Source organism: Thalassophryne amazonica, chromosome 5, assembly GCF_902500255.1.
Source record: "Thalassophryne amazonica chromosome 5, fThaAma1.1, whole genome shotgun sequence".
In the NCBI taxonomy this organism is placed as follows: domain Eukaryota; kingdom Metazoa; phylum Chordata; class Actinopteri; order Batrachoidiformes; family Batrachoididae; genus Thalassophryne; species Thalassophryne amazonica.
This window is the reverse complement of record NC_047107.1, coordinates 96,794,841-96,807,749: the sequence shown is the minus strand read 5'-3', so window position 1 is coordinate 96,807,749 and position 12,909 is coordinate 96,794,841. Positions and strand designations below refer to the sequence as shown.

General features: G+C 43.2%; 1 protein-coding gene across 1 annotated transcript in view; it reads right to left on the bottom strand.

The window, feature by feature from the left end:
* The window catches only part of LOC117509984 (hemicentin-2-like), a 29,031-nt gene extending 17,129 nt beyond the window's left edge, over positions 1-11,902 (bottom strand). The window contains exon 1 of the mRNA XM_034169592.1: positions 11,750-11,902. Coding sequence (XP_034025483.1) covers positions 11,750-11,894 — 145 coding nt within the window. The 5' untranslated portion in view covers positions 11,895-11,902. The remainder of the gene's footprint in view (positions 1-11,749) is intronic.
* Between the last annotated feature and the right edge of the window lie 1,007 nt (positions 11,903-12,909).

Genomic DNA, 12,909 nt, shown 5'->3' with positions numbered 1-12,909 from the left:
AAAACATTAGAAATTCTTACCACCTTAATGGACCTGAAGTCCAACAGGTGTGGATGAAAGCATGTGGCCCTAAATGGAGTCAGATACGCGGAGACTGGAATCCTGCAGACCAACAAGGCGTACCACTGACACATGATGATCTAGTCTTGAAAACAAGAGTGGAAGCTATGATTACACGTGCAAAAGGTGTGTTAGGACCAAAGATAAATTACACTGAAATTACCAGGACAACACAGAAAGAAGGAGAACCATGGACAGAGTTTAGATGCAGATTTGAGAGTGTATTTAGGGTCCACAGTGGCATATTGCCAGGAACACCTGTGTATGAACAACAATTGAAAAACGCTCTGATCCAACATTCCAACAAGGATATAAAAGCTTGGATACAGAAACATTGGATTGGACTGCCAACAGGCACATTGGAAGAAACACACACCCACTGTTGTCATGCAGAAGAAGTCTTAAAGCAGAAAAAGACAGGAAACAGCGACAAAGGAGTGTATGTAGCACACGGAGATGGTGAAATATATTACCAACAGGGTAACTTAAGACAGCAGAAGCAGTGCAAACGCCCCCAAAAGCCATGGCAAAACAGACAAGGTGGACAGCCACAACGTCAAGGACCATGGCAACCGCGGCAGCAGCACAGGCAGGGAGGGCCACCATGTGGTCCCCTGATTTGTTGGAACTATGGGAGAGAGGGACATATGTATAGAAACTGTCCGAATCCACCTACTGATGGAGCAGCAGGAGGAATTCCACAACGGAATAATCCTCCGCAGCCACAGTATCCACAATGACTAGAATCCATAATCTATGATTCCACATCAGATAGGCAGTCTGATTGTGATATGGATCTGTGTGCCTTACTGGGAAATCTGGTACCAAAACCAGAAGTGACTTTGTTGGTAAATGGACGACCAGTGACATTCCTTTGTGATACAGGAGCATGTAGAACCACATGTAATGACAACATACCTGTCCATCAATTGAGCAACGAAAGTTTTAGGGTTCGCTCTGCAAATGGACAAACATCAGACGTCCCTATCACTAAACCCATAACGTTGACAGATCCATTAGGCCTGACATGTACTATGTCAGTGTTGAACATGCCACAATGTCCAGTTAACCTCTTAGGACGAGACGGATTGACTGCATTGGGCTTGTCCATAATTGTGGAACAAGGGAAATTAGTTGTTGAACGCACAGGAGGCGTTAACATGGTAAGAGAAGAAAGCGATGACCCCACATTCCACTGTTACTATACATTTGACATTTCAGAAGAAGATGCTGCAGGATGGGGTAAAGATGTCGTCTTGCAAGCGACAGCCCTACTAAAAAATCCTGAACAACAGATGTCACCACCTGACCTGCATGTCACAATGTGGCATAAAGATCCTCCAGGTCCGGATGGTGACTATGAAAACAAATTGAAAAACGTTTCACCTGTGAAGCTGACAATGACCGATTTGATTCATGATGGCAACTCAACAGCTGTCATAACAGTAACAGGTGCCACTGAAGATGTTTCAAAATTGAGATTCACAGGTATGCCTTTGCATGTGTCACTTTGTAAGCCATATTTGACAGAATGGCAAGAATTGGGACTGACAGTCATAACAGCTTTGTCAGCCACTGATTGGAGCAGAGTTGGACCACGAACGGAGTTCAGCCCATCAACTAAATTGTATAAAGTGCCAGTTAATGTCTCATTGGTGCTGACAGCTGGAACACACATTGATGTGTCCACTTCACAATCCTGAGTGTTTCAGTTGAGTCCTGAAGAGGATGATCTTCTCTCTTCTGTATCATCAGGATTGTGGACAACAGGTTCTTCAGACGTAGGACTGATAAAAAAATGCACAACCTGTAGTTATAAGACCAAAAACAGAATACAGACCATGTGTAAGACAGTATCCATTGAAACCTGATGCAATTGAAGGAATCAGGCCAGTAGTAGAGAATTTATTAACAGCAGGAGTAATAGTGCCATGTCCAGATTCACCATGTAACACACCCATATTTCCTGTAAAAAAGGCTCCGCCCTCAGTGGGGTGGAGAATGATTCAAGATCTGCAGGCAGTAAATGCTGCTGTGATTAAAAGAGCACCATGCGTTCCAGATCCACACACCTTGTTAAATTCGCTGAGACCAAATTCTAATAGTTTCTCAGTAATTGACATAAGTAATGCATTTTTCTCTGTGCCAGTACACCCAGATAGTCAATTCTGGTTTGCTTTTACCTTTAAAGGACAACGATATACATTCACCAGATTACCGCAGGGTTACGCAGAGAGTCCAACTATTTATTCTCAAGTCATGTCAGCATGTTTAGCCAATTTCGTTCCACCGGCAGATAGCCAACTATTGGTGTATGTTGATGACATCTTGATTGCCTCTGACACACGAGAAAACTGCATAACTGACACAGTAGCATTATTATGTTTCTTATTTGATAATGGCCACAAAAGTGAGTAAAAACAAAGTTCAGTTGTGTAGGGATAAAGTAAAATATTTAGGACATGAATTATCAGCCACAGGGCGCATGATCCTGTCTGACAGGAAGGAAGCAATTTTGCACGCTCCAAAACCACAAACCAAAAAGCAGATGATGTCATTTCTTGGACTGACTAATTACTGCAGGGCATGGATTCCCTGCTATGCAGAGTTGACTAGTCCACTTTCTGATTTGATGTACAAGGATGATATTTCAATGTCAACTGTGTTGGAATGGAACAAAGATGCTGAGGAAGCTTTTGTAAAAGTAAAACAAACATTAGTGTCATCCACAGTTTTGGCACTACCAGATTATAGTAAACCATTCATTCAAACAGTTGATTGTAAGAATAAGTTCATGACTAGTGTTTTGGTTCAAGTGTATGGCTCAAAATTAAGGCCAGTTGCCTACTACTCATCTAAATTGGATGCAGTGGCAAGTGCTCTACCACCATGTGTACAGGCTGTTGTTGCAGCCTCTATGGCTGTTCAAAGTAGCAGTAATGTTGTTCTATTCCATCAGCTGACATTGAAAGTTCCACATGCAGTTTCTGCACTTCTGTTGCAGACAAACATGAGCCTTTTGTCCCCAGCAAGACATCTTTCGTGCATGTCCTTGCTATTATCACAACCACACCTTACGGTAGAGCGCTGTACAACATTGAATCCGTCCACATTGATACCTTTACCTGAGGATGGTGAGCCGCACAATTGTCTTGATGCAGCTACAGTCTGTACGAAAGCACGCCCGGACCTCCGGGACACACCCATCCCAAACAGTACAATTGTGTATGTGGATGGTTCTTCCACTAAAAATGCTTATGGACAACCACAATCTGGATATGCTGTTGTCACAAATTCAGAGGTATTGGATTCTGCTTCATTGCCATCGTCATTTTCAGCACAAGCAGCTGAATTAGTTGCTTTAACTGCAGCTTGCTATCTGTTTAAAGGTACGGCTGTATCAATTTATACAGACAGCCAGTACGCTTTCAGCACAGTGTATGTGTTTGCAAAACTGTGGGAAGAGCGTGGAATGGTGACATCATCTGGAAAGCCAGTGACTCATGCCACTCTCCTAACTGCACTACTGAAGGCTGTGAGATTGCCTAACCAAATTGCTATATGCAAATGTGCGGCTCACACCAAAGGCTCTGATATAGTTTCACAAGGAAATGATTTTGCTGACAGAGCAGCAAAAGAGGCAGCAGCAACTTCTTCTATTTTTGTTGTACAGGAAACCACTCCAGATTTGCATTTAGGTCGTACACTGCTTGCTGACATGCAACAGCAGGCAACTGAAAGAGAAAAACAGATGTGGATAAATAAAGGAGCTACGTATGCAAATGATTTGTACGTATGACCACAAAAGAAACCCATATTGCCAAAAAATATGTTTAAATGGGCGGCTATTATGAGCCATGGCGTGACGCATGTCTCATCAGGGGGTATGATATCGCAATTGCAATCTATTTTTTGTCTTTATGGGTTCGATGCATATGCAAAACAGCATTGTAGAGCATGCATGGCATGTGCAAAACACAATTCACAAGGCAATTTGAGACCCCAAAGAGGCAAATTTCCAACACCACAATATCCCTTTCAAGTGATTCATATGGATTATATACAGCTGAGTAAACATGAAGGGAAGGAATTTTGTTTAGTCATAATTGATGCCTTCTCAAAATGGGTAGAATTGTTCCCTACAAAACATGCAGATGCACTTACAGTGGCTAAGGCATTGTGCAAAGACATCATTCCACGATTTGGAATACCAGAAACAGTTTATTCAGATAATGGAGCGCATTTTGTTAATACAATAATGCAATACGTAGGAGAAGCGCTACAGGTCAATCTCAAAAATCATTGTGCTTATCATCCACACAGTGCAGGATTAGTGGAAAGGACAAAGGGCACAATAAAAATAAGATTAAGGAAATGTATAGAAGAGACAACGAACCTGGATTGAATGTTTGGACCTAGTAAAATTGTATATGAGAATAACACCAACACCATCAGGGTTAACACCATTTGAGATACTTTATGGACGACCATATCGTCTACCAATTTTGACATGGATACTAAAACAGCAGATGAGGAACAAACATTAGCAAATTTTATGAAAAAGACATTAACACAGAAAGAGATAACTTAAACACATTTACTGCCGAATAATTTTGATCTTCCACAGGACGGCCTTCCAGTAGTCTAGCCAGGAGACTGGGTGTTCATCAGAGTGATTAAGAGGAAGAACTGGTCCAGTCCTCGTTGGGAAGGTCTATACCAAGTGCTGTTAACAACACCAACTGCAGTAAAGATAGCGGAGAGATCAACGTGGATACATCACTGTAAGATACAGCGTGTGTTGGCTGCCTCCACAGTGTAAGGGGAAGTCTGGCTACAAAGGGAGTCTATTTAATTAGCAATAGATTGTCTCAATGCCAGTGAAGCAGGGAGATCCTTGCACTATTAGGTGAGGTGGTTAACAACACTGTATCCTAGCAATCATGACTGAACTACAGCAGACCCCGGAGCGGCGTGCTCAGCGCCGCCGCTGCCGGACTGTTGGTAGGGTAGCCGGTTGCGTTGTGATCTTAGTGTGTTTCGTGCTCCTCGGATTCCTGGCCTGGTGGTTGACCCAAGAATTGCAGCTCACTGTGGACCGAGCCAGAGAACAACGCAAGCAACGTCAGAAGAGGTTTATTCATAATGTGAATGAGACAGATGGACACCCTCATATATACCATACTAATTTGTGGTACAGAGATGTTCATTTATTGGCTATGGAATTACGTTACTAATTGTTATGTTTGTTCGCAAATACCTATATCCTCAACACACCCAGCTCTGACGGCTAAACCGTACCCTGCTAGGGTGACAGAATGTCTTATCATACGGATGCATAATCAAACTGTATTTCGGGGGCAGTTCTAACACCACTTGCCTCAGTGCAACCACTTATATGATAGGGATTTCAACAGAGGACGTACAAGCGTGCCCAAGTGCTGCTCCATTGGCTAGACTGAAGGGAAACGCAAAAATATCATCACGTTAACTTGTCATCACAACGGCCATTCCCAATTTGCTTTTACGGGACAGGGAATAAAACTGTAGGTAAAATTAAGAAACGTCTGTGTACCCAAACGTATGTTTTATCAAATAATTTAAGCCTAACCAAAACATAATATGTGGATGGTACTTATCTTCTTCACATTGGACGGGGATGTAATTATACAGGCTCCTGTCCATGGGTAACGGATGAATCATGTGCTTATGTTAGTAAGTTTTTGCTACCACCTGTAAATGGTACTCCGGTGTATGATGACATCTATTGGCTTTGTGGTTCCAGACTGTACATGAGTCTCCCACCAAATTGGGGTGGTGTGTGTGCACCTACCCAGGTGACTGACCATACATATGTGGTAGTGCCAAGGACCTCCACAGAGAAGAATGGCAGCACCAGACGGAGGAGATTGATATACCCAGATGTGTTACCACATGATCACATGTGGGGCTCGGATGTACCAAAGGACCAAAAATTGTGGTCTGTAGGAGATAAAATAGCACATTCATTGTTCCCCTGGATAGGAGTGGGGAAAAAAAAAAAAAAAAGAAAAAAATTCATTAATGATTGAAACACTGAATTATCGATTGGGTCTGTTCATGAATGTAACTGAAAAAATAGTAACAGCTCAAAACACTGAAATAGATGCTTTACGTACCATGATGAACCTCTTAGTGAAAATCTCAAGAAAGAAGTGCTAAGCTAGGTGATAACTACTACTATATGTTTAACAGGCGATAAACAGGTGGGAAATGTTAAGGATTTTATATATATACTCAACAAAAATATAAACGCAACACTTTTGGTTTTGCTCCCATTTTGTATGAGATGAACTCAAAGATCTAAAACTTTTTCCACATACACAATGTCACCATTTCCCTCAAATATTGTTCACAAACCAGTCTAAATCTGTGATAGTGAGCACTTCTCCTTTGCTGAGATAATCCATCCCACCTCACAGGTGTGCCATATCAAGATGCTGATTAGACACCATGATTAGTGCACAGGTGTGCCTTAGACTGCCCACAATAAAAGGCCACTCTGAAAGGTGCAGTTTTATCACACAGCACAATGCCACAGATGTTGCAAGATTTGAGGGAGCGTGCAATTGACATGCTGACAGCAGGAATGTCAACCAGAGCTGTTGCTCGTGTATTGAATGTTCATGTCTCTACCATAAGCCGTCTCCAAAGGCGTTTCAGAGAATTTGGCAGTACATCCAACCAGCCTCACAACCGCAGACCACGTGTAACCACACCAGCCCAGGACCTCCACATCCAGCATGTTCACCTCCAAGATCGTCTGAGACCAGCCACTCGGACAGCTGCTGAAACAGTCGGTTTGCATAACCAAAGAATTTCTGCACAAACTGTCAGAAACCATCTCAGGGAAGCTCATCTGCATGCTCGTTGTCCTCATCGGGGTCTCGGCCTGACTCCAGTTCGTTGTCGTAACCGACTTGAGTGGGCAAATGCTCACATTTGCTGGCATTTGGCACGTTGGAGAGGTGTACTCTTCACGGATGATGCAAAGGAGATGTGTTGCACTGCATGAGGCAAATGGTGGTCACACCAGATACTGACTGGTATCCCCCCCCCCATTTAACAAAACTGCACCTTTCAGAGTGGCCTTTTATTGTGGACAGTCTAAGGCACACCTGTGCACTAATCATGGTGTCTAATCAGCATCTTGGTATGGCACACCTGTGAGGTGGGATGGATTATCTCAGCAAAGGAGAAGTGCTCACTATCACAGATTTAGACTGGTTTGTGAACAATATTTGAGGGAAATGGTGATATTGTGTATGTGGAAAAAGTTTTAGATCTTTGAGTTCATCTCATACAAAATGGGAGCAAAACCAAAAGTGTTGCGTTTATATTTTTGTTGAGTGTTATCACTGTTAAACATTTGTACCTTTGTCTTCTTTCTTATGAAAACGTTATTGTGCTGTTTTGCACCTAACCCTGAGAATGTACGTGTTATTCAACCTTGTTTTTAGCATGCTGGGGTCAATCTGAACTGGGAATGAAGAGCTGGATGTACTTATTATTATTATACAACTTGTTTTTGTAGCCGCTAACGACTGGGAGTGAAGCATGATGGGGTCAGGCTGAACTGGGAGTAAAAGAACTGAAGGTTGTTTTGACTGTTGTGATGTGATGCTTAGTGTGAAGACCAGGACACTCCAGGCAGATGCACAACAGCTGATAACTGCAACAGACGAACGGGATGTGCTGACCTTCGACGATAAGAGTAAAAGAAAGAAACTGTTTTTCCTTACAGCTGCACTTATTGACGTATGTGTTTGTTATGGGAAGAAACTTGTCTTGCGTTGTCCCCCCCCCCCCCTTAGGACAAGTTTTATGATGTAATGAGGGCTTCTCTAATAAAAAGAGCGGGAGCACAGGCCAGACTTTAGTGTAGCCTTGGTGTACAGCCTGGCTGCACTCCGCACGTGATTAATTTGACTTTCTGTCTCACTGGTGTTTCTTGACTCTGTTTGTCTTATCAAAGGTTTTAAGAATGTTTGGAGGAGAAAATACCCAACAATGCCCCCTGGACGCCTCGCTGGAGAGGTGTTCCGGGCACGTCCCGGGGAAGACCCAGGACATGCTGGAGGGACTACATCTCTCGGCTGGCTTGGGAATGCCTTGGGGTTCCCCTGGAGGAGCTGGGGGAGGTGTGTGTGGATCGGGAGGTCTGGGCGGCTTTGCTTGAGCTGCTGCCCCCGCGACCCGACTCTGGATAAAGCGGAAGAATATATATATATATATATATATATATATATATATATATATATATATATATATATATATATGAGGTCTATTAGAAAAGTATCCGACCTTATTATTTTTTTCAAAAACCATATGGATTTGAATCACGTGTGATTACATCAGACATGCTTGAACCCTCGTGGGCATGCAAGAGTTTTTTCACGCCTGTCGGTTACGTCATTCGCCTGTGGGCAGTCTTTGAGTGAGGAGTGGCCCACCCTCTTGTCGATTTTTCATTGTTTAGGAATGGCTCAGAGACTGCTGCTTTGTTTGATAAAAATTTTTTCAAAAGCTGTAAGGCACAACTGTGTGGACACCATTCCATAAATTCAGCTGGTTTTCGGTAAAAATTTTAACGGCTGATGAGAGATTTTGGTCTGGTAGTGTCGCTTTAAGGACGGCCCACGGCGCCTGACGGCGATCTGCGCTTCGAGGCAGCAGCGTCTCACCGTTTCAAGTTGAAAACTTCCACATTTCAGGCTCTGTTGACCCAGGAAATCGTCAGAGAACAGAGAACTTTCAGAAGAAGTCGGCATGAGGAGTTTATTCGGACATTCCATTGTTAACGGACATTTTGTAATGAAAGAACGTGCGGGCAGAGTCGCATGTCAGGTCGGACCCGACCGCGGGGGGTTGCGACAGGAAAAACACCTCCGTTGGAAACCTTAACGGACAAGTTGGAACATGCCCAAGCTGTTAAACAATTTCTCAGTTACTCACTTGTTGAAAGCCATCAAAAGCCGCCTGAATTTTACAAATGGTTTTCAACACGGAGGTGTTTTTCCTGTCGCGGTGTACACAGATTCGCCGAGTCGTCACGGAAACGACTCTGCGAATTTGCGCGCACGTCTTTCATTACAAAATGTCCTTAAACAGTGGAATGTCCACATAAAGTCCTCATGCCAGCCTCTTCTGAATCTTCTCTGTTCTCTCACGACGTCCTGGGTGAATTAAGCCTTAAATTAGGATGTTTTCAGGTCGAAACAGACCGACGACGGCGCCTGGAAGCGCTGCAGGATGTCCTGCTCTGTGGGAAGTCCTTACAGCGACAGAAACACCCCATAATCTCTCATCAGCTTTTAAACTTTTCACCGAAAACCAGCTAAATTTCTCGAATAGTGTCCACTCGGATATTCCTCACAGGTCCAGAAAAAATTTTGATAAAGCAACTCGCGCCGTCTCGAGCAGCGTGTGAAACAAAGGAATTCAGCCGAGAGGGCTGAACCACATCTCACTCAAGGCCTGCCCACAGGGAAATGACATCACCGACACGCATGAAAAAACTCACGCATGCGCATGAGGCTTCATTACGGTGTTGCTTTGCGCCGAGCGGCTGCACCACGACGCGCGGTGGAGCAGCTTCTCTTTCCATGACAAAAACTCCTGTAACAGTGAAATGTGCCGTTCATTTTTAAACTGGACGCTGTCTTGATCCGGTATGTCATCTGACTAGCACAGGAATTGTGAAAAGATGTGGACATCAGCACTTTTCCGGCATATTAAGACAGACGTGCGGAGGAGTTCCGTGCGTCGCGGTGCAGCCACTCGGCGCAAAGCAAGCCGTGATGAAGCCTCACGGGACATGTTCTGGCATGTCCAGCTCATGCACAATCACAATCGGATATTCACACGACTGGAAAGCAACCGTAATCCGTCTGAAATCCACCTGAAAGCTGTCCCGAGAGACCAACACCGAAGTGGTTTTGTCCCGCGTAATGAACGGAGCCGTGGCACGTCCCTCCACTTTTCTTTCCATGAAAAAAACTCCTGTAACGGTGGAATGTGCCGGAAAAAGTGCTGATGCCCACATCTTCTGCCTTTTTGTGAAAGTCAGACGAGGTCCCGGATCAACAAAGCTTTCACATTGGAAATGATCTGGTTGTTCCAGCGGGGTGTCAGCCTGTCGATGGGGGCTGGGAGCACGCCGCACTCTCAGCAGTTGTGGGCCATCCTTAAAGCGGCAGTAACACCCCGTAATCTGTTTAATCCCCATAAAATCGTCCCTGAAAGCCATATTAATTTTTTGAACGTGTCCACCTGGAGGTCTCTCACAGTTTCTGGAAAAAAATTGATGCAGCAAAGATCCAAATCGTTCAGACATTTATTCGCAATAAAAAATAGACGAGAGAGGTGGACCACACCTCACTCAAAGCCTGCTCACAGGCGAATGACACAACCGACAGGCGTGAAAAAACTCACGCATGCGCACGAGGGTTCAAGTTGGTCTGACGCAATCACACATGATTCAAATCCATATGGTTTTTTAAAAAAATAATAAGGTCGGATACTTTTCTAACCGACCTCGTATATATAAATATAAATATATATATATATATATATATACATATATATATATATATATATATATATATGTATGTATGTATAACTCATCAGCCCCTCCCTGAGCCTGGTTCTGCTGGAGGTTTCTTCCTGTTAAAAGGGAGTTTTTCCTTCCCACTGTAGCCAAGTGCTTGCTCACAGGGGGTCGTTTTGACCGTTGGGGTTTTACATAATTATTGTATGGCCTTGCCTTACAATATAAAGCGCCTTGGGGCAACTGTTTGTTGTGATTTGGCGCTATATAAAAAATTGATTGATTGATTGATTGATTGATATATATATGTATGTATATATATATATATGTATGTATGTATATATATATATATATAGAGAGAGAGAGAGAGAGAGAGAGAGAGAGAGAGAGATAGGTCCCTGATGATTAAAAATAATTATTAACTTAACATCACCCCGGAACAACGTCATTGGAAGGCTGATGAATGAACACGCTTCCACAGATCTGGATTTTTTTTTAGGTCAAATATATGCTGAACTAGTGCACTCTCAGACCCACGTCATCTATGATGCAAAGGGTTCATTCTGGCCAAACGTCAATACATAATGAGTCTGGTAGCCCCGTCACTGTGTGATGGACAGGGACACCTTAACTACAAACTTAATATAAACAAAACATCAATGAATGTTCCCTGATGTTGCAGAAGTGAAGCAGATCATTCCGTGTGCTGTCAGAGAGAAATGACGCAGCTGTCAAAAAATCCGTCTTCCCACCGATCACAAAATGATGCAACAGAGCTACCTAACTCCTTACATTGTTATGCAAAGTGGCACTGATAAAATATAAAAATGTGACGACTTGGGAGTGAAAATGTGTTGGTTGAACAAGCAACATACATGCTCATGCACATCCAGACTCCATACTGACTTTAGCTTGGTGATGTCACGAGGCCTTGTTCACCAGTGTTCTAATATTCACTATATTTAATTAAGAACTTGCTTGCAGCATTATAGAGAGCAATGTGGTTAACGTCATTCACAACTAACGTGAAACCAGACATCCCTCATGTGAATGTGTCAGGATTGGTTTATATCAGGAACACTGAAATGTTTATTCACTCACTCAGCTGGGATGAAGCTGTCAAGCTACAGAGGATGAGAAACCACAGCTGGGAAGTCATCTGGAGGAGCGTCGAGATGGAGAAAGAGATAGCCGTCCTACTCCAGAGCTTCCTGAGAGGCATGATGATACCACCACATGGCTTCATCCATGGTCACTGCTGACAAGGCACACAGCAAATGATCACAACTTATATATCCTGTGTGCTCTGTTTGCACCTGGTCTTTAATTTCCTACTGCCCAGTCCCCAAACACTAGCCTCACCATAAAGTGGTAACAACCTTTTCTAATACCCGTGTGTGCCCATCTGCTTTGTTTGTCTGTGCCAATATCTCCAAAATGCAAAGATTAATTTTGATCAGACTTAACTTCAGTGGATCTTCCTCTCATGGCACACTTTATCTCTGGGTCATAGGTCAAAGGTCAAGGTCACATCAGACGCAATCAGCTACTTTCCGTGGCAATATCTTCAAAACACAAAGAGCAATTTCACTCCAATTTGGTGAATAATGTCAGTGGAGCATCATGTCCAAACAAAGGTTGTGTCAAGGTCATTGTTGAAAGGTCAAGCTCAAATCATGTCATTTTCTATAGTCCTTGGCAATATGTTCAAAATGCAAACAGCAATTTTAATAAAATTTGGTAAATACACTCAATGGATCATCCTATTCCAGTGCAAGTCATGTCAAGGTCATAGGTCTAAGGTCAAAGTCAAATCATAGGTCATCATCAAAATGCAAATGTGTCAAAACTTTGAAATCTTTTTCAAGTGAACTGGAAAAATTACCTCACTCACCTAAACCAGTCCACCCAGCTGTAAATGAGTACCGCCACTGGCTGGACAGGTAGCGTGTAATAGTCTGGTCTCTCACCCAGGGGGAGTTGTAGACTCTTATATGCATCATGCTGTGATATCTGGGGATAACTACTAACCTGACAGGCCTCAGGGCCTGTATACTACCCACCTTGATAGGGTGTTTACATTTGATACGGCGAAACAGAGCACTTGTCTTACTCTTATTATCCTCACTACAGTGACAATGAGCACTTAATGTCCATGTTGTTCCAGATGTAAAGCTGAGCACCTTGCTGGGCACTGCAGTGGGTGAATGTGACGCACCATTATCCACAGTTATACCGTGTAAATACATTCCAAAAACAAA